The sequence below is a fragment of the Rhinolophus sinicus genome, chromosome 1 (genome assembly GCF_057876585.1).
Source record: "Rhinolophus sinicus isolate RSI-liver-muscle chromosome 1, RSI-T2T, whole genome shotgun sequence".
Classification (NCBI taxonomy): domain Eukaryota; kingdom Metazoa; phylum Chordata; class Mammalia; order Chiroptera; family Rhinolophidae; genus Rhinolophus; species Rhinolophus sinicus.
Window position 1 is genome coordinate 19,640,989 of NC_142501.1, and position 26,202 is coordinate 19,667,190.

Here is a 26,202-nt window from a genome sequence, read left to right on the forward strand (position 1 = left end):
AGGAAGGCCAGAAGGAAGTGGTACAACATTTTTCAAGTGTGAAAGAAAGAATGTCAATGCAGAATTACACATTCAGTGTCAATATCCTTCAGGAATGAAGGTGAAATGAAGACATTCACAGATAAGGGAAAATGAGAAGAATCTGCTGCCACCACACTTGCTCTACCAGATGGCTAAAGGAAGTTCTTTAGACTGAAGAGGGATGATGCCATAAAGAAATGTAGAAATTCAGAAATGAAGGAAGATCCATAGAAATGATAACTATCTGGGCAAAATAATAGAACACTCTTCTCGAATTCTTTAACATACGTTTGACAATTAAAAGCAAAAATTAAAAAGTTTTCAATATGTGGCGATGTGATACATGAATAACTAAAACCAAAGGAGAAGGGTGAAGGGGACCTGTAAAGGTTTCTATGTTCCACTTGAAGGGGTAAAACACTGAATCTTACTAGATTATTAAAAGTGAGTTTGTATATGGTAATCCCTAGAGCAGCCACTAAAAAAACTATACAAAGAGAGATTATCAAAATTAATAGTGGTATTTTTAGTGTGTCAGACTCATCACGTGGAGAGTAGGAGCCGTACCTATGAACAAGTTAAGACACAGAAGGTGAAGCTAACTACTGGGAGTCTTGGCTGAACTTGAGAAGAACAAGCTACAGTGTTCATCTAACTTGAGATCACCCAGGGATCTTATTAAAACGCAGCTTTTGTGGGTCAGGCACAGGGCCCTCAATGCTGCATTTCTAACAAGCCCCCGAATGCTGCTGGTGGCACCTGTCCAGGGCCCACACTGGGAATAGTGAGGAGCTGGCCAGCCACGTGACTCAAAGAGCTGTGTGCTCCTCCTGGAGAGCTGATTATTTTTGTGACTTACGTCAACTGCTTTAACTCTCAAACAAGTTCGTATTTTATTGTTCACATTTGTGGCAATACATTCAACTAGAGTTTTTTTTTTTTAAGAACTCAGAGGATGCAGAATTTGGTATCAAGTGATTGGAGGTAATGTAACCTAGGTCTAGAAGGAATTTTACAAAAATCAAATATAGGAGCTTTTAAAAATACTGACTAGAAACTTTTGAATATTTTTGCTTGCTATCTCAGCGGATCAGCTTTACTGAAGATAGACCCAAAGCACCGTGACTGACAGTGTTCAAACTGTAAACATATGAACCCCAACCCAACTTGAATGTTAAGCACATGGTGCAGTTTACCTGATATCCACGGACAAGGGTTGTCTGTAATTCTTTTAAAATATATTGTAAGTAGTGCACACCCAGATCTTCTATTATTTTTGTGAGAGTGCTGCGTGCGATGTCTCTGATTTCTTGTGCTCTGTTCTTGAGGAGGACACACACTTTCAGCAAAATACTAGAAAATGAGAAAGGAAAAAATGACTAATCATAAAAACAGAGGCAAACAAAATTCTAAACATCCTTTTCTCTCTTAATTGCTCATAATCCAAATTTCCCAACTGGGATTCTAAACCACAGCAAATTGTGACAGCACTTTTCTTCCTGACAAAAGAGATTCAGACGTCAGGAAGAAAGAACCAATTTTTGAGTTTCACGGAACTTTCCCAATTTGTCACACAACCTACCTTGGCAGATTAGTTTCCATAACTTCTTGTGGGAGGGACTGCATTAGCTTAACCATGGCAAAAGCTAAAGGAACTCGAATTACTTCCTCATCATTCACAACCTTGGATTTTATGAGCTTGTGTTCTTCTTCCCTTTTTGACTGTAAGAAAAATTCAGGTTAAACTAAAACGGAAATACACGGATCAGGAACATACCAACACTGCAACTTTTCATTTGAAAAATAAACTCTTTTGATATATCTTATGTGCATTTCTAAGTTTGGAGCCTCAAGAAACAAACATTATTATGCAATTTGAGAATAACCCTCTATAAATTGTAAAAATAACAGGAATAGGAATGTTTTTTTCAAAAGAGCAACCAGAAAAAAAATATAGCCAAGTTTTTACCGATGTGGGTTAAGACTGCTCTGAAATTCATCATAAAAATCATATAAAATTTGTATCAGTTGAGATTTCAAAGTGTTTGAGGGACATTGAGGGTACACAGGAAATACAGTGCCTCATACAAGAAGGTTATTTACTAATACATAAAATGACCAAGTCAGTATTTTAGCAAGGGCTGGCAAGTGTTTTCTGTAGAGGGCCAGATAGTTAAGTATTTTTGGCTTTTAGTCTCTGTTGAAGCCACTCAACTCTGTTGTGGTAATGCAAAAACAGAATTAGACCACATGCAAATGAATGCATATCACTGTGTTCCAACAAAACTTATTTAAGAAAACAGGCTGCAGGCCAGATTCAGCCAATGGCCTGTTTGCCAACCCATGTTTTATACTGAGAAGGGCAGGCTCTGGCTTCAGGAGAATCCACTCCTAAATGTTATACCTGTTAACGGGGGGAAGATAATTTTGAACAACAGGTTTTTCATTCCATGGGTTGGGTTTTTCATTCCAAGAATGAGAAAAAGGAAACAGACTAATTTTTAATAACCTGTTTTGGAAGAGGGAGTCATCTTAATATATACTTCGGAGATAGAAAAACATATACCTACCATATGAAAATCACAATAAAGAAGGAACATAGCCTAGCTGCAATTCTGTTGAACTTGAAGATGACGAGACAAGAGAAAGGTGGATTGTGAAATGCTGAGATAAAAGAAAACCCAAAAGCTGAAGTCAATCGATAATAGGAGCCTCAGTCTGACAGGACCCCACAAACACCCCAGTTCACGCAGACGTGCTGGGCCCCAAACAGAATAATTACCGCAGATGCCAGGCATTTATGTAGCCTGGGTAAGATATCCCCGGTTATGGTGCCTTGGATATTTTTAATTGTTCTCTCCAATTCTTCCTTATTCTGAGGAAGGGAAGAGATGGACTTGGTGATACGCTCGTTTTCATTAGCTGCTGTTCCTGGAGCAGGGTTTCCTAGTTCTTCATTGTTGTCGGACAAAATCTTACATCTGTTTTCCTTCTCTTCCTCATCCATATGCTCTAATTCCATGGCTTCATGCTCTGGCAACTCAATCTCTTCTATTGTGCCTATGTTTAGTAAACAATACAAGCCATCTTAAATCAAATAAGGAAAACAACACAGTTAAGTAATCTTTTCTACCAATATCTAATAATAAATATCTAGTCACCAACGATGGGTAGGCAAGATAAGGGCAAAGGAAACCTTAATAAATGAGAGGGCCATGGTTTTTTGCTTTCTCACAGTTTAGAGTCTAATGAGGAATACAGACAAGTACATTGACAATTATAAAAGAGTGTGAATTTTGGGAACACACTGGGAGGCCAGTGGGGTAAGAGGATCGTTAACCAAAAGAAAGTTTCTAAAGTACTGAGGCTGAAGGTTTCCAAAAGCAAAAATTGACATTCACGAGCAGGAATATCATAATGGCAGCCTACGCAGAAAGGTCCCTTACGGTAGAGTTCTGTTTATTACAGAAAATTAGACAGTATAGTATTGTGGGGTGAATCCAGCCTTGGCTCTGCTAACCAGCCATGTGACTATGGTCAATTAATTTAACCCTAGTGGGTTAAATTTCACCAGTGAAATGGAGAGGGCACCTACCTTGCAAGGCTATTGTGAGTATTAAATGAGATAAAGTCTATGAAGCACTTAAAATATATTTCTGACACTTCACTGACTTTCAAAAAATGGTAGCTATTAGCCTTTGTTTTGTTTACTGGCTGTGTAGCTTAGGGAATATTACTTTACATTTCTGAAACTTAACTTCTTCTATCAAAAATATGGGATAACTAATAACTAAGGTTCTTATGAGGACGGATGAGGTAATGTTTATAAAAGCCCAGCTCATAGTAGGTGCTCAATAAATGTTTTAAACTTCCATCATATCTAACAAGAAAAGAGTTAAGCAAATTAAGTATTTTAATTTTTTAATGTTTCTATTTATGTGTAATTGCAAAATGCAGATTCAACTGACTGAAGATAAACTATTAAGGAGGTTTAGTACATTGTTTAAAACACCAGTGGTTCTTACACATTCAAACCAGTCTTTTCTATTCATTAGTGTGGTTCTAGAGTGATTTTACTATGAATCAGAGAATTAGAAAATTTGGAGTAAAAACATTGGAGGAATGCAAACTAAGGGCCAGAATATTTCAACGTCTTTAGCCAAAACAATTAGGATAAATACCTTGTTCTAGTTGAGTGTTCATTCTTTTCCTTATTTTTCTGTTCTGGCTAGAACTTCTAGTTTGACATTCGATATAAGTACTAGCAGCAAGTATCATACTTTGCCTCATTTTGGTCTTAAAGCAAAGACTTTTTATCCTTTACTATTAACTATAATGTCACATTAAGTTTTTAAAAGGCATCTTTCAAGAGGTTAAAGGAATTTCTATTTATTCCTTGCTTGATAATTGCTTTTATCATGAATATATATTGAATTTAACCAAACGTTTCCCCTGTGTCTATTTAGATAATCGCATGTTTTTATGCGAATGTGTTAAAATTCCATTAACCAATTCTACCAACCTCAAGGGTTATGGGGGCTTCCTTTTTCTCAATCAGCTGAAATGGCTGGTGTTAAGGCTGAAATTGCCTATTCCTTGAAATGTTTGTAGCACTTGCCTATAAAACAGTCTCAGGCTGGCGTTTTCATTAGGAGGAGGTTTTTAACTACAGATTCCATTTCCTTAGTGTTTAGAAATCCATCCAGATTTTCTACTTCTTCTAAAGTCAGTTTTTGTATTTTATTTTTCTTATATTTTGTACATTTCAGCCAAGTATTCAAATTTATAAGTACAAAGATCATATTATTTTACACTTATCATTTAGTTAGTTGTGACCTTTTAAAATCCCTAGTATTATTTATTATGCCTTCTATTTTCACTGATCAAACTTGTCAGAGGTTGTCAATTTATAATTTTTTCCAATATCTATTTTTAGTTTGATGATCTTTTCTTATGGTATCTACTTTATATTTCATTATTTACTGCTCCGCTTTTTAATCTTTTTCTTATACTTTCTTTGCATTCATTGCTTAATGCTCTTTCCAAACATGAAGGCAATAAAATTGGATTTCTATGTAAATAAGTAACCTTCAGCTCAGATTTCCCCACCTAAATTATTTAGACTGGCCTTCTCTATTGTTAAATAAGTTTTTATAAGAATACTCAAACCATTCATTTTAACTTTCTCCTGACTCATTCACTGGTTACTGCCACAAGAGCAAAAAAAGGGAAATAAGTTGAATTTTGCCATCTTTAATTCATTATCATAAATTATCCAAAAATAGGATGGAAACTTAGTTTAAGAAAGTATTAAAAACTTACTTTCTTCATTCTGAATTTTTTTCATTTGTTCTTCAAGAGTTTTATGGTCAAAGTGGAATGCTTCTAACACTGTTACTAGCAAACTGTTAAAAAAAAGGTACAAGAAATATGCATTTGATTAATAAGATCATTTGATAATTAAAAGAATTTAAAGACGTATAAACATTAAAATTATTTTTTACCAGTTTTAGGTATTTTTGAATTTAACAAACATTAGCATAACTTCATTAATACAATGTAAAAGTACACTGAAATTACAGAGAGACTATTTCAGGAAATAATCCAAAATTTAAATTTTAAAAATAAAACAAAATAAGAAGTTTGACCATACCTGACACCCAACTTTTGATTGATCTGTCCTGTCTGTAAGACATGAATGAAATGTTTCAAGTAATATACATATGCTGACCAAGAGAGATGTCTGCAAATAGCTCCAATAATCTCCGTGGCAGCAATGATTATATTTTCATGCTGTAAAATAAATCAAAAGCATTAACATAAAGCAAGCATTTGCTAATAAAATACAGAGCTAACATGGTACATTAAAAAGCTTAGGTGATCAGCAATTATATAAAAGAAAGAATGCCCAAGCTATACTCCATTTCCACCCCCTACCTCTAGGAAAAGATGCTGTCAATTAAAGAAATGACACCTTCCTTTACCTAAAGGATAGTAACATATTCTGGACTCTTTCCACTCAGACCACCCTGATAGTTTCAAGTAAATTCAATGTGTAAAACTTGACAAATGCCAAAATTAACTATAGACTGCACTGCTCAACATACAAAAGTACACTGCCTTGGAAACTTCTCTTTAATATCATGATAGAAAAGAGGAACTAGATTTATCCTCATACCTTAAACTAGAAAAACAGGCAAAAATACATGAAACAACAGTTTTCAGACTTTAGACATCAAACCGTGCAGGGCAGTGACCGCTGAGAAGAGGGAAACAAATGAAGTGTGCTTTATAATGACCCCAATCACTGTGTAGAGAGAACTGTCAGGTCAGAGCATGGGACGGGAAACCCAGAAGGGCCCAGTGCCTGAGTGAAGGAGGCAGAGTTGAGGCAATGGTGGCCAGAGTCCACAGGGCTGAGTACCAGAGAGGAAAGAGCTGTGCAGAGAGGAAAGCGGTATGTCTCTGAGAAAGTTACATACCTCACTTATTCTCAGTTTACTCTCCTGTAAAATAGTGATAACAGTCCCTACCCATAGGGTTGAGCTGTGGTGAGGAAGAAGTCATATTACGTAGTCAAGTACTTATAATAGCGCTTATATCTGGTATAGCGCTAAAGAAAAGGTAGCTATTATTCTGTTTCATTTCTTATGAGCCATTTGGGAAAACAACTACTTTGCTGATTAGTGGAGTTTATAAGAATTAAGTCCTATGACACAAAAATAAAAGTATGCCATCTTAGGAATGTGGTCATTTCTAAGAGTGGAAATATTTTGTGGTTGGCCTTTGTGAGCGAGCAATAGTATAAATAAAAGCCACCATTTATGGAGCATTTTCTATGTGCCCGGCACAATGCTACGGGCTTTAGAACTACTCTAAGCCTCTGACTATGGTGACGACATCAAAACGCATACCACCAAATTCAGATGCCATTCCTCACCTACATTTTGGGAAAGTGTGTCATGGTATGGGTAGGGGTTCACTGGTTTCTGGATCTAATGCCCTACCTTGAGCATTTTCTCATCAAAAATTGGAGTCATGGCATAAGGCATGATGTAATTCTGGAGAGATTTAGAAGACAGCATGATTTTGCCTTCCATTAGTTGTTTTGCCAGTTTCTTCAAGGCTCTTGCTCGCCTGTGGATCTATGAGTAAGATAAAATATTGAATGAGTTACTGAATAATCTCACCTAGGACCAGCTCCATTTCAGTTATCATATTCCTTTTCCATGAAAAGATTAAGGAATGAAATACAGTCTGTGTTACATGAGAAAACACCTGTGCCTCGATTTGCTTCTAAAAACATAATCCATAGCACTTGTTTAACAATGGATCCAAAAGCACTGAAACTTCTTTTAAAAAGGCAGAAAGGGGCCATTCTGGTGGCTCAGGTGGTTGGAGCGCTGTGCTCCTAATGCCGAGGTCACTGGATAGATTCCCACATGGGCCAGTGAGCTGCGCCCTCTACTAAGATTGTGAACAACAACTCTCCCTGGAGCTGGGCTGCCATGAGTAGCTGGAGCTCGGCGTGAGCTGCTGTGGGCTGCCACGGGCTGCTATGCTGCCGTGGGCTACTGTGTGCTGCCAGGAGCAGCCAATGGCCAGTGTGATTGGCCGGCAGCCAGCATGAGTGGCCGGCAACCATCATGGGCTGCCGTGTGCTACTGTGTGCTGCCATGTGCGGCCGGTGGCCAGCGTGAGTGGCCAGCAGCTGTGTGTGAGCAGCTGACAGCTGGCGAGAGCTGCTGTGAGCTGTTGTGAGTGGCCAACTGACGACCAGGTCAACCGACTGCCTGGCGGGGGGGGGGGGGGGGAAGTGGCGTAAGGCCTATAACACCAGCATGGGCCAGGGAGCTATGTCTTACACAACTAGACTGAGAAATAATGGCTTGAACTGGAATGGGAGGGAGGGAGGCGGAAGAAGGGGGAAAAAAATCAATAAAAATGGCAGAGAAAGGCGACACTTATTGTGGTTGGTGATACCACCAAGGAAATCAGACCCCAGGAAATGATCATCTCCTATTCAAGTTGACTGATATCATGAAGACTAAGGAATGAGAAGTTCAAAACCTTTTGGAAAATTAAAATACATCTTTTTAAATGAGACAGAACTGTTTGAAATGCTTATTTTATAGGCAGGGAAAAAAAATCAGAATTGTCCTCTACCTGAATGTGCTTCATATTCTCAAAGAAGTCCATTTCTGGATCATGGAAATCAGTAAGCTGTACCAAGTCTTTAAATTCTGGTTGATTTGGAAAGGTTTGAATTAAACAGGAAAGCAGTGTGGTATAATCCTGATGAACACTCTGCAAATACCAAGTTGAGAAAACAAAATTTTTGTTTAAAAAAAAAATTTGCTTCCTAGATAATGCAAAGAAACACAAAAAAATCATTAAAAAAAATTTTTTTTTAAAGTAGAACATTCCCACTGTAAAAACAAACTACATAAAATCAGATATGATTGCTCTCTTTTCCATTCTTACTTCCCTGTTAAAAGTTTGGTTTACACAATCAAGTATTTTAATTAAATGTACTAAACCCTGACGGCTTTTCTAAGCAGCAGTAGGGAAAAATAAAAACATAACTGAAAAGCACAGATAGTATTAATAGCACTTAAAAGACTGCTACAATTGCAAGCCCCAGTACCTCTGTCTGGCTCTTCAAGCCTTTCCTCAGTTTCTCCAGGAGTGAACGATGAATGATTTCTCTATATTCTTTCTCTGTGACATTCAAGGCAGCTAGCTTTTTGATGATAGTCATCAAGCACATGTTGGCATTATCACTTAAAGACATGTCTCCTAACTGGAAACAGGGAAAAAAAAACCAAATTACTGTTTGTAATAACTGTGATATGGAATTTATTTCCTAATGAAAGACTTTACAAAATGTTGCCACTGCTCTGTGTAAAAATTCCTAAGAAATGTCCCACAGGTACTTTATACCTAAGGAAGACCGACACGAAGGGCTGTGAGGAATATAGCAAATGACTTTGAAATACCATGCTTACTGTTAAGTGTCACTTAATTTCAGAAAATACTATGACGTAGACTTTTAGTTTTCCTTCTCAAAGTAAATAGAATAAAAGGCTCAGGAAAGCTAGTTTTCAATATTCAGTATCAGGTGATCACTGAAAATGGCTGGTTATAATTCCAGTTAGTTGCACTAGAATTCCTGGTTTGAGAATGCAGGTAGTGAGTATAGAGAGAGTATTTCCAACTCAGCCACCCAGACAGTGATTCAGAATTCCTTGTGTTGAAATCTGACATGATATATGAAGAATGAGCCCCAAATGGGGAGATCACTTTTTCATATATTATACAATCTTTATATCAGCTGAATAACTATAAAAAGTCACAAAGAGATTACTGATGCCATTATAGGGCTAACTATTAATTAAGGGTTTCATTTTGCCTATTTTGAGGTCTTAATTGAGTTCAGCAACATGGTACTTAATATAGTCCAAACTCCTTTTATTTTTATCATATCAATACAAGAGGGCAAACTGTCAAATAGTAGTTACATAACTGACAAATTGAGATATAATTGACATACCATCAAATCCACCCTTTTAAAGTGTACAATTCGATGGTTGTTAGTATATTCACAAGGTTGTGCAACCATCACCACTGTCTAACTTCAGAACATTTTCATCACCCCCAGAAGAAAGCCTGTACCAGTAAGAAGTCACTGCCCATTCCTCCCTCCCCCCACAGCCCCTGGTCACCCCTGAGTTACTTTCTGTCTCTATGGATTTCCCTATTCATACACAGCTCTTCTGACTTGTCACAGAGCTTCCACATAATATATTATGTGGAATATATTCATAATATAATATATTACGTTATTCAAAATATTTGTCTTTCATATCATGAGAATAACAACATGATCTTTGACAAACGAAATATTCTGCAACTAAAAGAAAGACGTTTTACACTAAAAGCCCCTGTCCTCAAAACACAAATTAGATCATGTACTTGCATTATCAAAACAACAAAAAACACTTCATAGAGGATTGCTATAAAAACCTACCTCCAGATTATAGAAACAATTATGCATAACTGGAATGAGGTAGTTAACATCCACAGTTTGCATCTCTTTAATATAAGAGGTGACAGTCTGGAATGCTGAGAAGCGAACGTCAAAGTTGATGTCGTCAAGGTGTCTTTGATCAAAGGCGTTAAGCTACGAGAAATGCCATTGAAACCACATAAATGAATGCACATGAATCTTAAATAAACACAAATGACAATACTTTTGAAGAAAAGAGAAGATTTTCTTTCTTACCTTGACAACATCAGTAATATATTTTAATCCACTGTCAAAATCAGAAAGAGTCTAAAAGGAATGAAAACAGTATGTTAGAGAATAAAACCTTAACATTTGTGCCCACCTCCCTTCATCTTCCCCTCTCCCCGACTCAAAGAGGTGATATGGGGTTAAAAAAAAAAAAAAAAAAAAAAAAAGAATATTACAGACCTCGAAAACTGTACAAAGCAATCGTCTTGACAGCTTGTTCTTAGTAACTGAGAAGAGTTTTGCCAGAGGCTTGAGGAAGCTTGAAGGCTCCAGACAATGTTTTAACAGGTTTTGTACTGTCACCAAAATATCAACCTCTGTATCCTTAGAAATATTAAGAGAAATCATAGTTCAATTAATTTATAAAACTGTTCAACTTGGCTTTAATATATTACAGCACAGAAAACAATTATAAGTAAGAAGTAAAAATAGTAACTGGAAAAGTTATTTCATAGTCTTTTAAAAGTTCTTAGCATTTAACTTAAAATCCATTATAATGTCCATGAACAGTTTCTTCCTTTAATTCTAATAGAAAACATGCATAGTTTTGAAACAAACTTTCTTCTATCTTAGTCAAAAAAGAGCCAAGAAAAATGAGCTTGCTGAAGAAAAAATATACACCTCCGGTTGTCTACAGATCTGTGGTCTTCTAACCTGAATTACTACATGATTGTATAGGTGTTCAGTATAACTACTAAGGCCGTATAAGTAATTTTGAGCCATGGGAAGGCCCTTTTAATCAAGATTGAACTACTGTTTGAAAACCATATCAGAAACTCTTAGCTATGTCTCAATATTAAAGCAATCTGACTTTTCATTCAGTTTGCCACTGTGATCCATATTTAAGACCATACAATGCACTTCTTGGGTTCCAGATTTGTTATTGACCAAAGTCAGAGAGGAAAAAAAAAATCCTGAAATGGATGAGAAGCTAAACAAAGGAAAACAAAGGGGCTGACACTTTTAGTGTTATCGTAATTGATGATGCCTCCACCTTCTTGCCTGCCCTCATTTCTACTTCTGTCCCAATTTTTCTCCCCTATTTTCAATTTTATACTTCTGTCTAAAGTCTTTCCACAAATATTTTGCGACAGGCACATCACAGAATCTAACCAATAAAATTATATGTTCACAAATAAGCCTAATAATGTGCTACTTCAAAGACAAAGTAACGTCCTGTCCATTTGTACCTCAGCAATATTGCCACGGTGGAGGAAAGGAAGGAGGAGGGTAATGAGTAGAGAACTTTGTTCTTTGTCTTTCATAAACTTGCTGATCCTAGAGAAGAAAAAACAGTGGTAAGTAAGGGAGACATACGAGTGTTTCTCTAGGAAGTTAAGATTTTTTGTAGAAAAACATCCGTGAGGAAAGACACAGGTACTTTTACGTATGCGTACATGTATAAAAAATTTAACTCAGTTATTTAGCAGTGCCAACTCTTATTTCTCTCCAACTTTAGGCTACTATTCTATTTCTTTTGTAACGTGATTGCGTAGGAGGGTTAGAGTAAACTCCAATTCTGTGACCTGGCAATTAGTAATTTCTTATTTTGCAAGGAAATCACATTTTTAAGTGCCAAGATTTGTTTAAGGCTTTATGTAAAGTATTTCAATTAAACTCCCACAATAGCTCTATGATGCAGTAATCATTAGCCCCATTTTGCCCAGAGAAAACTGAGGCTCAGGGAAGTTATGTAACAGCTAGAAAGTAGCAGTGCAGGTCTTTCCAACCCTGGTCTTTCTGGTGCCTAATTTGTCATCATCTTCCCACTACCACGTAGCCTGTGACAAAATTTAACAAGTGTATTTAGTGTGGTTTCCCATTCTGCAAATAAAACAGTTAAAAGAAGTTCCTGGAAGAGTCTATCATTTTATCAAAGAATATATCATTTAGTGTTGCTGAAAGTAAAAGAAAAAATAAACTTTCAAGAACCAAGTCCTGTAACAATTAGAGCTTAAGCTAGAATCATTTTTTGCACTCAAGTTTACCAATCTTGCACTGTATAGAAAGCACAATTACGAGTACATACAGTGGTAGTTCGGTTTTCGAACATCTCCGTTGATGGACATTTTGGTTTACGAGCGCTGTAAATTTTATGGATCTAGGGTATCATTAGATGGTAAAACTCATGCTAAATTTGCAGTTTTGGGGTTGATTTTAAAGGTCTGGAATGGATTAATCCATTTTGCATTACTTTCTATGGGGAAACCACACCTTGGTTTTTGAACGTTTCAGAACTCGAACAGTCTTCCGGAATGGATTGTTTGAAAACCAAGGTACCACTGTACTACTAGGTTTATTGCCCAAAAGAACCTTTAAAAACCTTTGCAAGATCTTGACTCTTAAACAAAACAAACTTCTTTTAAGGACCAAGCTATCACTCACTTTGAAAGAATGCCAAGTTCCTTGCTGACTTGTGCCCTGTTCTTTTTCTTTTTCACCTTTTCTGTACTTATTGTGGTTTTGCTGAGATACTGGAGAATTGCAGGTACATGAGGTAGAATTAATCGTCCTCCTATTGTGATAGACTCTGAAATAAATAGTGACAGATGTTTTGGTTTTAATTAACTATTCTCTTAAAGGATAACTGTATAATATCTTCATAATGACAGACAAGGAAAGCATTCAATTACCATGAAAATTTAATAAATTTCAACTCTAAAGATTAAATAACTTTATTCTTAGTCAAAATCGCTATATCATTAGATAAATTAAAAACTTATATAAGAGACCCCTGAGGCTTTATTTAAACCACTTTTGGTGGTAGTAAAAGGCTTATTAGGATAATATGGTAGGAAGAATTCAGAGACATGACAGTGGAAATCATTTGATAATTTCCTGGAGGGTAGGTGAGCTTTCGCAAACAACCTGAATTTCTACCACTGCAAAGAAAATTCAGTTTATATAAGTTGTATTCATTTCCAGACAAAAGAAACTCTTTCAATAGCATTAGTTATTAATAGAGTCAAATTCTATTGACTTTCTCGTTTCTGAGGGAAAAATGCTACCTCAGAACCAGATCATTTGCTTTTTGCAGCATACATACCATCTGCACTTTCTGGGTATACGCATCCAGTTACGGGCAAGCTCAAAACTGTTTCTGTGGGCTCAAAATCTGGAAGGGTAAGAAGGTCATCGGCTATATCCATCACAATACTGGCTGTGGCTTCAGAGAGATTCTTTGCTGAGAGAATCGCAAAAACATTGGTCAGGATATCACATTCTGGGTGCCCAGGTTTCTGCTTAGCCAGAAAAGGAAAATATCTGCAAGAAAATAACATTGAAATAGTCATCTTATTTCTCAATGCTTATTTCTAAAAACATGCTCCTTAAGAATTTTCATATTGTTTAACAAATATATATGTGTGTATGTATGAACATTAATAAGATACTCAAAAGGGAAATGACTTTAAATTCTAAAATTGATGGATAATAATTCTAGGCACCTCACAAACAGTTAAATTATTTAGGTATTATATGTACAGTTCTCATCTAATCCACATAACATCTCAGTGAGGTAGGATCATTATCCCATTACAGAGGAAGAAACTGAGACTTCTCCAAAGGCACTGAGCTAACAAGTGGTGGAGCTGAGATTTGAACAACAAGGTCTCCAAAGTCTAAGCCCTTGCGAAAACAAATTCGTTGCAGAGAGGCTATTTTTTAATTATAAGCCTTCTAGAACGTGAATGTTTATACACTCATATAAAAACAACATACAACATGGAAATTAGGAGTGCAGACCAAACAAACATTTGCTGTGCCAGGATATGCATCATTCAGAACTCATCTGTTGGGGGAGGTGGATGAGTCCACCCCCGATAAGGAAAGACACTCACAAATGAACCGAGCACCCCACCCCGTGGAGACAAACCCACAAGGGTAGAGGGCACAGAGGTGCTCCAGACAAGGGCAAACCAGCAGTTGTTTTACAGTCAGACATGCAATCCTAACAACTCGTAGGAAGGTCAAACTGAAAAAATTCAGATAGCTTGGCTTTACCAATTCATCATCACTGGAAAACGAGCTGAAACACTTTAACATACTCAGTACTGACAGGCTGAGAGAAAAGTTCTAAGAGATTATATTCATGCATCTTTGTCCAACAGTTACTGGGCATAGTGTGGGCAGGCACCAGGAAAGATTCTTTACGTATTATCTTGTACATATGAGGTAAGCATTGTTATTTCCATTTTATAGATGGTGAAACTGAGGCTCAGAAAGGCCAACTTTGCCAAAGAACGCATGGTGGTGTTAGGACTTGAAGTTAGGTTTGTGTGTCTAAGGCTACTCTTAACCACTATGCTGTATGTTGTCTTAAAATTTTTTCAAGCAGAAAAGGTGAGAGAACTGCTTTTAACTGCAATATCCTAGCAAGAGCCCATTCAAATCCAATGCAACTTCTAAGTGACCGAACTGTGTTTCTTGAACAGCAATATAATTCATGCCCCACAGAACACTGAACATGCTCCAAGCTTAAGTGTATGGCTCAATCAGAAATTTTAGTCACTTATGAAACATGCAATGAAATATCCACTAACCATGGATTAAGAAGGCTAACCCTCTGTAATGGAAAAATAACAAATGTGAAATGGTCTCTCCCTTCAAGGAGCTTTAGGCAGGTAAGCTATGAAGACAGATGAGTGCGATAAAGGCAGTTTGTGGTCACAGGGCCGCCCAGAAGTAGAAAGAATTCAGAGGAGGCAAGACTGAGCCACGCCGGGTCATAGTGGCCACAACCTGAGCAGCTATTAAGAGAGTGGCCAGGGACAGTCCTAGCTTGTGGCTTAATAATTTGTAGCATCTCTTTGAACCCTCAGGAATGTTTCAGTTTGGACAATAGATTATATATTATATGATCACTCTACTTAGTAAGCAAGTTGTTGTTGTCCTGAGTTCACCTACCTAATTTCTGAGACAATTTAACCTTAGTTGTGAGTGTAAAGATATTGCTTATAGGTCCGCTCTACCTGCATTTACCCAAATACAAAGTAAAATGCTAGACTTCTCTGTAGATGAAAACCTGTCTAAATGTCTGATTGACATTATGTAAACTGTAACCATATTTCAAAATAAAAATTTATTTTTTTATTGAAGAGTAACATTCCCATCAATTGGTCTTGACACAATTACACGTCTATTGCTATAAAGATTTGAAGGGAAGTCAATCCTTCTAAAGATTTATTTCAGTTAAGTGTTAAACAGAGAAGGAAAAAGAAAGTTCTGCTGCTTATTTCCTCCATTAACATGTGGCTTCTATTTGTCTCTGACCAAAAATGAGAGCAATTGCAGAAGAGAATGAAATGTGTCTATACCTGGAATAAGGACCCAACTAATATAAAACCGAATCACTATCGTAAAGTCTTCTTGAATGATAGTCCGTTATAGTTCATTTGCCTGAAAATCACACAATTGTAAAACATTGCTTAAGTATGCCTATGAAATACTGCTTATAAATGTCCAGTGATAGATAAAACAAGGTATGAAATTGCTTTCTCAAATTGGGAAATAAGTGAAAAGAACCCTTCCTACCAGTAAAAATAAAACAGGCTTTCCTGAGGAAGACAACGTGAAGGTCTTCGGTTTTTGAAGACGATCTGACGACATGGGGAAATGTTCACCACATAATGGTTATCAAAGCTGGTTATACAGTATGATCCCAATTTTGTACAAACTGATGCCAAGATTTTAACATCACTGAATCAATAATAAAACATCTTCTTTTATTCTATCTTTCATTCTTCAAAACAGATTAGGGCAAACTTAAGTCTGTTTCCATCATCGAGATAAACAGCACAGGTAGTTTTCACACTTCTCAATAAATATGCATTTGGTCTGTAATACAGCATCTCTGAGCCACCACTAGATAAAGGTTCTGTAAACAGCTCATAATGTCCTCAGGAGGATGCTAACTTATGACCACGAGAGCTTCATGTACGGGTAGGTGGAGTTTTACCAAGAATAGAAGATGTGTAGAAAATCTAAAAAGCCTGTAAAATTTTTCTGATTTTAAGTGGGAACTGGGAAAAAGACACAGAATGCCAATTATAAATCAGCTTTTACGTTTAACCAAGTATGCAAAAAATGGTAATATTTATGTGCTGATTTAACTATCTGGTGTTTCATATTCTCTTTTTCCCTTTGCCAGGCCAAATCAAACTGCTAACATAATTATTACACATTGGAAGAAGATCCTTATCAATTTCAATATTAATTTTCAAGTTTTAATGAAACTATAAAAATAGCAAAAATACGTTTTAATATAATATATATTCCACAGTTTTAATTTACATTAAATTGTGAACTGTTATTTTACCTACTTTTTCCTTTTTTATAGATTATAAATAATTCAAATACTCCAAAATTGTATCATGAAAAGCCCCCCTCCCCCTTCTGGCCCGCTCAAACCTTCATACAAACCTTCAACTGTAACATTAATAGTTTCTCATGCACCCTTCTAGACATTTTCTATTTCATTTTCTATTTACACACATGCACAAGCATTTTCCTGGATCACACTATATATATTTTTTAGCAACTTATATTTTTCTTAAAACTATGTATTTTGAGATTCAATTGCCTTATTCTCTTTAACTGCACCTATAGTAAGTAGTTCACTATATGGAAGGCCATAAGTTATATTAGTGCCCTATATCAGTGTAAAAGACTGCCCTTTTTAAAGAGGGGAAAAAAGGTCATACCTTGCATTTCTGCTCCAAATGCTAATTAGTTTCAGCAGAGGAGTAGGAGAATACTGACTCTCAGATCCAAGCCTGCTGATCTAGGACACAGAATGAAAACAGATTACAAAATAAAAACATATAGAATTGTAGGAAAAAACAAACAAACAAAGAAATAAACAAACAAAACACTAAAAAGCAGAACAAGCACAGAAACCACACCAGAGGATCAAAGAGTCAAGGGATGGAGATTAACAGTTAAAGGACAGATTGAGGAAAAACTAAGGTAATCCAAAATAACATCCACACAGGAAAAAATGGAAAGATAGTGCCTGGAAATGCTAGATGCTTAAAAGGAACCAGGTATGTTAGGTTTCAATTGGTCAGAGATGGCAGAGCTCAAGCAGCAAGAAATCTTTCCTAAAACCAAGTTTCTTGTATAGTCTTCTTAGCTATAAGTATACTAGATATCATCACCAAGCTGTCTCAACTAGAGAAATCAAACGAGGGAACGTAACAAAAATACCTGTGCATTTTCTCTCATGCTTGTCAAAATCCAGAGACATATCATGTGAGGTCTATAAACCCTTATGTTACATTTGCTTAAGAGACACAATCATATTCAAATTAGCCATAAGTATAAATGCCATGGTATTTCAGAACCTAGCTCTGGGGCTTTAGGCGGTAGTGGAGGCAAAAAAATGGGTTTTAAAACTTCCAGAAATAAAGGCTCAATGTAAAAGAGAAGATCAGGACAGGCATTCGTGTCTGGGTGTAGAATACGCTGGAGCAGTAATAAGAAAGGAAGAGGAGAAAGTATCCAGGCAGAATTAGAAATCAGTGTTTACCTGGGACCAAACTGCCCCATGGAATACAGCATCAATCTCTTCTGTTCTGAACTGGTAGGACTCCCAATCCAAAAAGATATCAGTTACCATTTTGATTCCAAGACGTCTTAAATTTTTCAGTGGGTTAATAAACCTCAGCTGTATCTGTAAAACAAAGATCTTCTATTAACATATATATAGTTTTAATCCTTGACTCCTCAAGGAGGCACTCTTGCTCAGATGGCTAAGAATCAAACTAGAAATCGTGTTATTAAGTGTGTTGACTTTGGCTCTGATTCACATGGAAATGTTAACTGAGCAAGTCATATTGCTTTTTTCATTGAACAAGATGGGAAAGCAGAGACTTAAAAAATTAAATGGTGAGGGGGCAGCCGTGATGGCTCAGTTGGTTAGAGCACGAGCTCTGAACAACAGGGTTGACAGTGAGATTCCCACATGGGCCAGTGAGCTGCGCCCTCCACAACTAGATTGAAGACAACGAGCTGCTGCTGACCTGCCAGAGGGGCAGCCAGATGGCTCAGTTGGTTGGAGTGCGAGCTCTCAATAACAAGGCTGCCTGTTCAATTCCCCCATGTGATGGTGGGCTGTGCCCCGTGCAACTAAAGATTGAAAATGGTGACTGGACTTGGAGCTGAGCTGCACCCTCCACAGCTACATTGAAGGACAACGACTTGACTTAGAGCTGATGGGTTCTGGAAAAAACACACTGTTACCCAATTAAAAAAAAAAAAAAAAATTTAAATGGTGAAATGTGCTCCATTATCACTGCCCAGTAAAATCACACTGGAGTATCCTTAGGGGAAAAAAAAACCTCACAACTGGAACAGCTATTTTGTATTCCACATTGTTTTACTTTTCTACTCAAGTAACTGTCTCAAATAAAATCCTGATTTCTTACTATGAACAGAACATTCTAAACAAAACACACCACAATGCCTTAGATTAGAGAAAAAAAAGTTAAAGCTTCATTTTAAATGAAGGTCACATTCCTTACTGTGTTCACAGTTGTATTATTTCTTTTTTCACCTTTTTTAAAATTAGGAGTTTTCAATTATTCTTTTTAAAACTAGGCTAGGGGATTAATTTATGGTCTCTCCATACAGTGAAATACTTTGAGCAGTAAGGGAGAATGAGGCAACTGAATTAAGGCATGGGAAGATCTCAAAATACATAATGCAAAGAAAAATACATGTTGGAAAAAAACAAGATTTGTTTGTTTAGAGGCATAGAGGTTAGAGTGGGTGGATATCTGAATTAACAGAAAACATCTTTTATAACAGAATGTTTCTTCTACTGGCATCTCCTCCTCTACGGAGTTACAGAAATCACATATCGTATGAAGGCATTTTGCTCTGGCTCAGAGCAGAACAATTTACTGAGCCCCCACTAATCCAGTGGCATGACAGCCATCATCATCCTGACCTCAATGTAAAATCTTACTGAAGGAAAAATTATTAAATTCTGTGAGAGACTGAAAATGCCAAAGATATTGGATAGGGGAGGAATTATGAATTTGAGAAGGGTAAAGCTTCAAGGAAGAGGCAGAATTTTTCACTGGATCTTAGAGGAGGAAGAGCTTTAGGCCAGGCAGAGGAGAGAAAAGGCCTCAGATTTCTCCCACGCACAGAATGTTGTAAAAACCAAACACATGGGGGAAGAGTCAACCCCTAATGGTTTTTGCACTTGATTTACATACTGTGGGCTCTGGATATGTAAGTGGCAACTTATTTTTACACATCACTTTAATTACCTACATCAAAATCTAAAAACTACCCTGCAATTTATGAAGAAAACACAAATCTCTTTATCAAGTCTTATGGCCAAGATATTACAAGAAAACTAAATTGGAAAGGTATTTGTCATGAAAATCTAACATGCTGATCAACAGAAGTATTTGAATCTGGAAGAGCACATTTTAAATTCAAGTGAATAGGAATAAGGATACCATTAATGTGCTGTGCAAGTCTGAGCAATCATGATATTTCGTGTACTCATCAAGTTTCTACCAAGTTACAATGACAGAGAATGATAAGATGGTGACATAGTTATAAGTCACTCTGTCTGCTTTAGTTCTATTGGCAATATTCTCATTATCATCTACATCAGGTTTGGTGAAAGATAAAAACTACCATTGATACTTGAAAAAAATAAAACACACGCAAAAACCATGGCATCATGATCCTCTGGAGCAAATAAACTAATTTTAGCAAACCTGACATCAAATCAGACACCCCCCCACCTTTTCCCCAATCCCCACCACCAAGCCCCCTCTCTATGGGGAAGGATCTGCATGTTCTATTTGCTTCTGTAACTACAGTGCCAGCTGCCCGGGCTACTCAATTAACTATTGAATAAACTGGAGGAAAACCCTGCAAGTGAGCAATTGCAGACTTTAGTTCCTACAGAAATAGTCACCATGACTAAGTTTATGTAACTTACAAGTTACTCCATGGTATAAATGTACAAAAAATATAATACCGAACCAAAGCAACCCTCACAATACACATTTGAGTGTCACTCAAACCTTGGAAGATCTGAAGGATGCAAAGAAGTAAATGTATGACTTAGCTCAAACGCACAACTGTAGAACTTTAACTCACGTAAGCAGTATTACTGTGCAGTAATTCATTACAGCACTTCAAGGAATTCTTTGGACTTGTCCAAGAATTAAAAAGAAAACAAAACAAAAAAAAAACCCTCCTAGCTGTCAAGAATTTTAGCACCTCACTAACTAATGAAGTGTGAAATTGCATAAATGATCCTCTGAGTTACTGATTATTGAAATGGGAGTAGGGCTGCATTACTGAGTAATTTCTTCTAAGTTAACCGAAAGTCAGAGGACTTACAGAGGGTTTATAAAACCTTCAACCTTTCAGGATTTAATATATTCATGCAGAGATAAAGTCACGGTCACTTGCTATAAGGCATACGTGAAAATTCTCATATAGTTCTCCCTATGGCCCTGAAACTTTCACAATAGAGAAAGAATTTTCCAATACCTCTTTTTTTCCAGCTTCCAGTCTCGGTCCCTCACAGCCTCTTTTCCACAAAGCAATTAAAGTGATATCCCCTGCTTCAAACCTCTCAGAGGTTTCCCAGTATAATTAGAAGTAAATCTAGGTCCTCCTCATAGCCCATGAGATCCCGCCTACAGCTAGAGCTCATCTTGTACCATTCTCCTGCCCCCTGTGCTCTAGCCACCTCAGCCTTTATCTGCTCTTACAAAGTGACAAGACTGTTCTACCTCAGGGACTTTGTGCTACTAGTCATTTTCTCTGCCTGAAATGTTCCTCCCAGGGCTGGGTAGGTGTAAGCTCAAATATCACCTCCTTAGAGAGGACCCTGACCACCCTAGTAGAAGCATCTATCCACCCCCAGTTCGGTCACTTGCTATTACATTCTCTCATTTTATTTTAAATTCTTCACGTCTTCATGTCTCTCAACATGCTCATGTTTTCCTCTACTTTTGTGAATATGTGGCATCTATTTCTAATAGCTGTTTTAAGTCCTTGTTTAATTCTACTGTCTGTGTCATTTCTGGGTCTGCTTCTATTGACTGTTTTTTTCCTCCTTATTGTGAGTAAAATTTGCTACCTTCTTGGTATGTCTGGTAAAACTTGACTGGATATCAGACACTGTGACAGAGCTCTGTGGCTGGGGAGGCCAAGGCAGCTAGAATTCACAAGGCAGAGTAACAGAGAGGAGAGAGCAACACAGAGAATGACTTGCAGAGATCTGTAGATGGGTCTCACTTTATTTTCTTCTCAGAATTTACCACCAACTGACATTATTCTAATTATCGGTGTATTTATTTATTATTTTTCTCCCCATGATACTGAGTCCTTACCTTTCTCATTCTCCACCTAGAACAATATCCTGTGGATGGTAGGTATGAAATAAGTATTTACTGAATAAGTAAATGGAGAATATTTTTGTTTGCTTTGTTCGCTGCTCTGTACCCAGCACTTAGAACAGTGCCTGACAAATAGTAAAATCTCAATTAATATTTGATGAAAGATTAATATTTGAATGAAAGAATGAGGAAAACACAATGGTGCCTACCAAAATGAAAGGTGTGTTCTAAATTTGTGGGTCTTGGTAATCAGAAAATATTATTTCATTACTAAAATAGATTCATATCCATGCAGAGCCCTGAAAAGCAGATAAAATTTTGGCTGTAGTTTTTAGTCATCATGATCATATTTGAGAGGCAGTTCACCAGGCATATCCACAAATCAAATGAAATAAACTTTAACTAAATTAAAATTGTGCCTGTTTATCATGAACTGAGAATTAATAACAGAAATTAGTCTGGATCTTTGTTTCAAGTCCCATTTTCTTCAAGAAACATTTACTCTCTAAAGACATTAAGTTTCCCTAAACTCCAAAGAGTATACTTATAGCCACATACCTGTATCAACAGAACATAAATATATTGTCTTGAACATAATTCAGAAAATATTACTGCGCCCACCTCGTGAAGTCCCTCGGCAGCTAGCTAGCTGGCTTACTTTGTATGATCTTGCTGCTCATCTTTATTCAAAACTTGAGCTTATAGTAGTCAAGTATTTACTTTTAAAAGAGCTCTGGGTAACTCTGTTCCAAAACAACAGGATGATGCTAACAGTATTCTATTCATTCTCCAACCTTTCTGGATAAATGAGCAGTGTAAGATGTCCTCTAGGCTCTCGAAATTAAAATCTAAGAAACATCAGCTCAACTATGCCTGACTTTGGTTCCTGAGATGCATAGAGAACTCACTCACTCCCTACTATTTCATCTCCTTTAAAATATACACTTAATATAAGATGTTCAACATCACTAGCTATTAGGGAAATGCAAATCAAAACCACAATGAAATACCACCTCACACCTGTGAGAATAACTATTATCAACAAGACAACAACAAGTGTTGGAAAAGTTGTGGAGAAAAAGGAATCCTCACAGTGGTACAGCCACTATGGAAAACAGTATGAAGTTTCTTCAAAAAATTAAGAATAGAATTACCATATGACCCAGCAATCCCTCTTATGGGTATCTCCCTGAAAAATTTGAAAACATTTAATCATAAAACATTTACACATACACACACACACATATATATGTATATATATGTATCTGTTCATTGCAGCATTGTTCATGGTGGCCAAGACATGGAAACAACTGAAGTGTCCTTCGATAGATGACTGGATAAAGAAGATGTGGTACATATACACAATGAAATATTACTCAGTCATGAGAAAAGATGAAATACTGCTATTTGTGACAACATGGATGGATCTTGAGATTTCATCATGCTAAGCGAAATAAGTCAGACAGAAAAAGTTGAGAACCATGATTTCACTCATATGTGGGATATAAAACGGAAAACAGCAAATGAATAAGACAAACAAAGAAACAAAAACTCATAGACACAGACAACAGTTTAGTGGGTACCAGAGAGAAAGGGGAGTGGGGAGGAGGTAGAAAAGGGTAAAGTGGTCAAATATATGGTGATGGAAGGAGAACTGACTCTGGGTAATGAGCACACAATGCAATATATAGATGATGTATTACAGAAATGTACACTTGAAACCCATGTAATTTTATTAACCAATGTCAGCCCAATAAATGTAATAAAAAAATAAAACGATATAAATTGCATTTTCTGACTATACATAAATATTTATAACAATAAAGATTCCCATTATATATGGAAAACTGTTTTAAAGACACACTTTACATAAAAAAAAGATTTAACCTGGAATGATGTTAGATACTCACATTCGGGTCCCAACCAATTTCCCAAATAAAACAGACTCATACTAGCCTCCCAAAAGCATATACAGTGAGTCTCTCTTACCTTTTCTCGTTGGTCAAGGATGTGCGATACAGTTGCTGTCATGCAGAGCAATATCTGCAAAATCTTGGGTAAGTACGCACTGATCAGATGACTAATGTTCTTCAACACTATTTCGAGGCTATTTAAGATACCATGCTGACGACCTAAAGGAAGGACTTTAGACAGATCCAAATCTTCTACTGCCTGAATGACGGCAGCATGGCACTCTCCTAGTGAAAGAGAGGAACACACACATCATGTAAAAGGAAATATTACTTTGTTACTATTTATAATATAGCTTCCTTTTGATTTCCCTCAGTAATACAGTGTTTTCTATTGTTATATATTTTCCTCATGTATTTTCTCCTTTTGATTCTTAACAAATATTCAATGACCTAAGTATGGTAGGTTTTACTATTATCACTTTATAGATGAGGAAACTGAGGAATAAAAAAGAGTAAGTAACTTGTGACAGAACTAAGTTTCTAAGCCCAATTCTCATCCCCCTTATACTATTTTCCAAAACCAGAGTTACAAATAGTCTTTTATTCCATCTAGCAACTTTCCATACATTTTTCTCACTCTCAGCTTTCACTGACTACGCTGACTTCAGGAATTTCATTTAAAAAAAGTCTTGCTACATTATAAGCTCCTTGAAGGCTGAGAATCAAATGTTTTATTTCCCTTGTAGCCCCTGGTAAGCAAATAAAACAATAGTCCTTTATAAACAGGCACTATACTCATTTCATAATTTACTTAAAAGACTTGAATTGTTATTGCTTGAGCTTTACTTCAAACGAACTGGTATGAGATCATGAGCTTAACCAATTCATAACACCTACTGAACAAAACCTTTTGTATTCATTAGAGCCAACTTCCTTCTCAGGGTAATATTACACTGAGTAAATCTTTTTAACCACTGGATCCATTATCACAGAAAAAAAAAAAAAAAAGCAACACATTACCCTCCAAATAAAGAAAGATCTGTTTGCTTAAAGCAAAACAATTATGGGACTGGAGCAAAGGTTTTGTAATCAAAAAGACCTGGGCTTGAATCCCAGCTGTACCATTTTCTAGCTAAGTGGCCATGGGCAAAATACTTACCTCTCTAAGTCTCAGTTTCTGCATTTATAAAATGGGGACAAAAAGTTATGATTCCTCATGTGGTTAAGGATAAACTGAATTATATGTAAAGGGCCCTCAAAACATCTGGCATGAAATAAGCACTCAATAATATTTAGTCATTATTATTATTATTATTAATTACTTACATTGCATACTAAAGAATATACCACAGAGTATTACAGCTCATTGAATAGACTTCTTACACCCACGTCGTTTAGACTATGAGATGGAGAGCAGACGATTATAAATACTCACTTTTCTATTTTCAACAGTGTCAAGGCACAGGAGGTATTCAACAAATCATTCTCAATAGATGAATGACTCAGTGAATAAATAATACCAAGACAATTAAGATTAATTTTGTAGCATTCTTTAAGGTTCTAAGAAAAAACCTCTTCACTGCATATGGACAGGTACCATTTTTCAAATGGCCTAAATACACAACAACCAAAAGTACATACATATCTCCTAATCAGGAGTTTACTAACATGTGGATGTTGATCCAGTGTTGAGTTCCACCTAATTCAATCAAAGTTTAAAATGAATTGCTCTTTTAAAAAAGACCACCATTGAGATTGGGAGGGGCAACCCCATTAGAAAGATACCCAAGAGCTGGGAAACAGCCTGAGTCATTCAAAGTCTACAACAGACAACACATTCAGAGTGTCAGGTAGTTGATAGGTACCATTCTTGAAGTGCTTTACAGGTTCAAACAGCAGGTCTAAAAATATCTGGATCTCCTCAGGTTGGGTCCCGGCAAGGAACCTCAGAACAATGGACATGCGGGTGCCTGAAGCAGATTTCCCCTGAGTTTTACTCCCAGTCTTATTTTTCATTCGGCCATACAAAATTCTAAAAAGTCAAAAGAACATTACTTGGTTTGCATATTAATCCTAAAACATAATCCTAATTGTTTTGTTTTCCTGAAAGGCTAGCATAGCAACCCAACAGATTTAAATGGGTGTATTACAAAACAAGGAAGAATGAAATAGAAATTAGATATTTAACATAGACATTTAGGGGAAAAAAAAATCACGAATAAACAAGTTAAGGAAAGCAGGAAGAAGGAAATAATAAAGATAAATGCCAGAAGGCGGATTTTTGAGGAGGAAAAAAGCAATAAAATAAGCAAGCCAAAGGTGAGTCTAATCAAAGAATGAAAACAAAAATATATAGATTAAAAGGAAATGAAATAAGAGAATAAAACTATAAGGAAACTAAAAATATTTCAACTAAATGAGTACTTTTCTGAGGAAAAAACCCACAAACATCAATAAACAAGCAAAAAACTTAAGAAGAAAACCTAAATAGACCAACAATCATGAGTAAACAGAACGCATACAGTTTTACAGATGAATTTTTTAAAACTTTCAAGGAAAAACAATTTCCATGCTATTAAGTTTCATTGAG

The 26,202-nt window shown here is 36.4% G+C and overlaps 1 protein-coding gene across 1 annotated transcript in view; it reads right to left on the bottom strand.

Moving 5' to 3' along the window:
* Window positions 1-26,202, bottom strand: part of UTP20 (UTP20 small subunit processome component) — an 89,132-nt gene that overhangs the window by 21,583 nt on the left and 41,347 nt on the right. The window contains exons 26-43 of the mRNA XM_019732102.3: window positions 25,478-25,644; window positions 23,689-23,897; window positions 17,847-17,990; window positions 17,020-17,099; window positions 13,365-13,582; window positions 12,704-12,848; window positions 11,509-11,596; window positions 10,499-10,642; window positions 10,307-10,357; window positions 10,052-10,204; window positions 8,669-8,824; window positions 8,188-8,328; window positions 7,029-7,166; window positions 5,675-5,814; window positions 5,344-5,426; window positions 2,804-3,081; window positions 1,604-1,743; window positions 1,218-1,374 (exon numbers count right to left, since the gene is read on the bottom strand). Of these exons, the coding sequence (XP_019587661.3) occupies window positions 1,218-1,374; window positions 1,604-1,743; window positions 2,804-3,081; window positions 5,344-5,426; window positions 5,675-5,814; window positions 7,029-7,166; window positions 8,188-8,328; window positions 8,669-8,824; window positions 10,052-10,204; window positions 10,307-10,357; window positions 10,499-10,642; window positions 11,509-11,596; window positions 12,704-12,848; window positions 13,365-13,582; window positions 17,020-17,099; window positions 17,847-17,990; window positions 23,689-23,897; window positions 25,478-25,644 (2,632 nt within the window). The remainder of the gene's footprint in view (window positions 1-1,217; window positions 1,375-1,603; window positions 1,744-2,803; window positions 3,082-5,343; window positions 5,427-5,674; window positions 5,815-7,028; window positions 7,167-8,187; window positions 8,329-8,668; window positions 8,825-10,051; window positions 10,205-10,306; window positions 10,358-10,498; window positions 10,643-11,508; window positions 11,597-12,703; window positions 12,849-13,364; window positions 13,583-17,019; window positions 17,100-17,846; window positions 17,991-23,688; window positions 23,898-25,477; window positions 25,645-26,202) is intronic.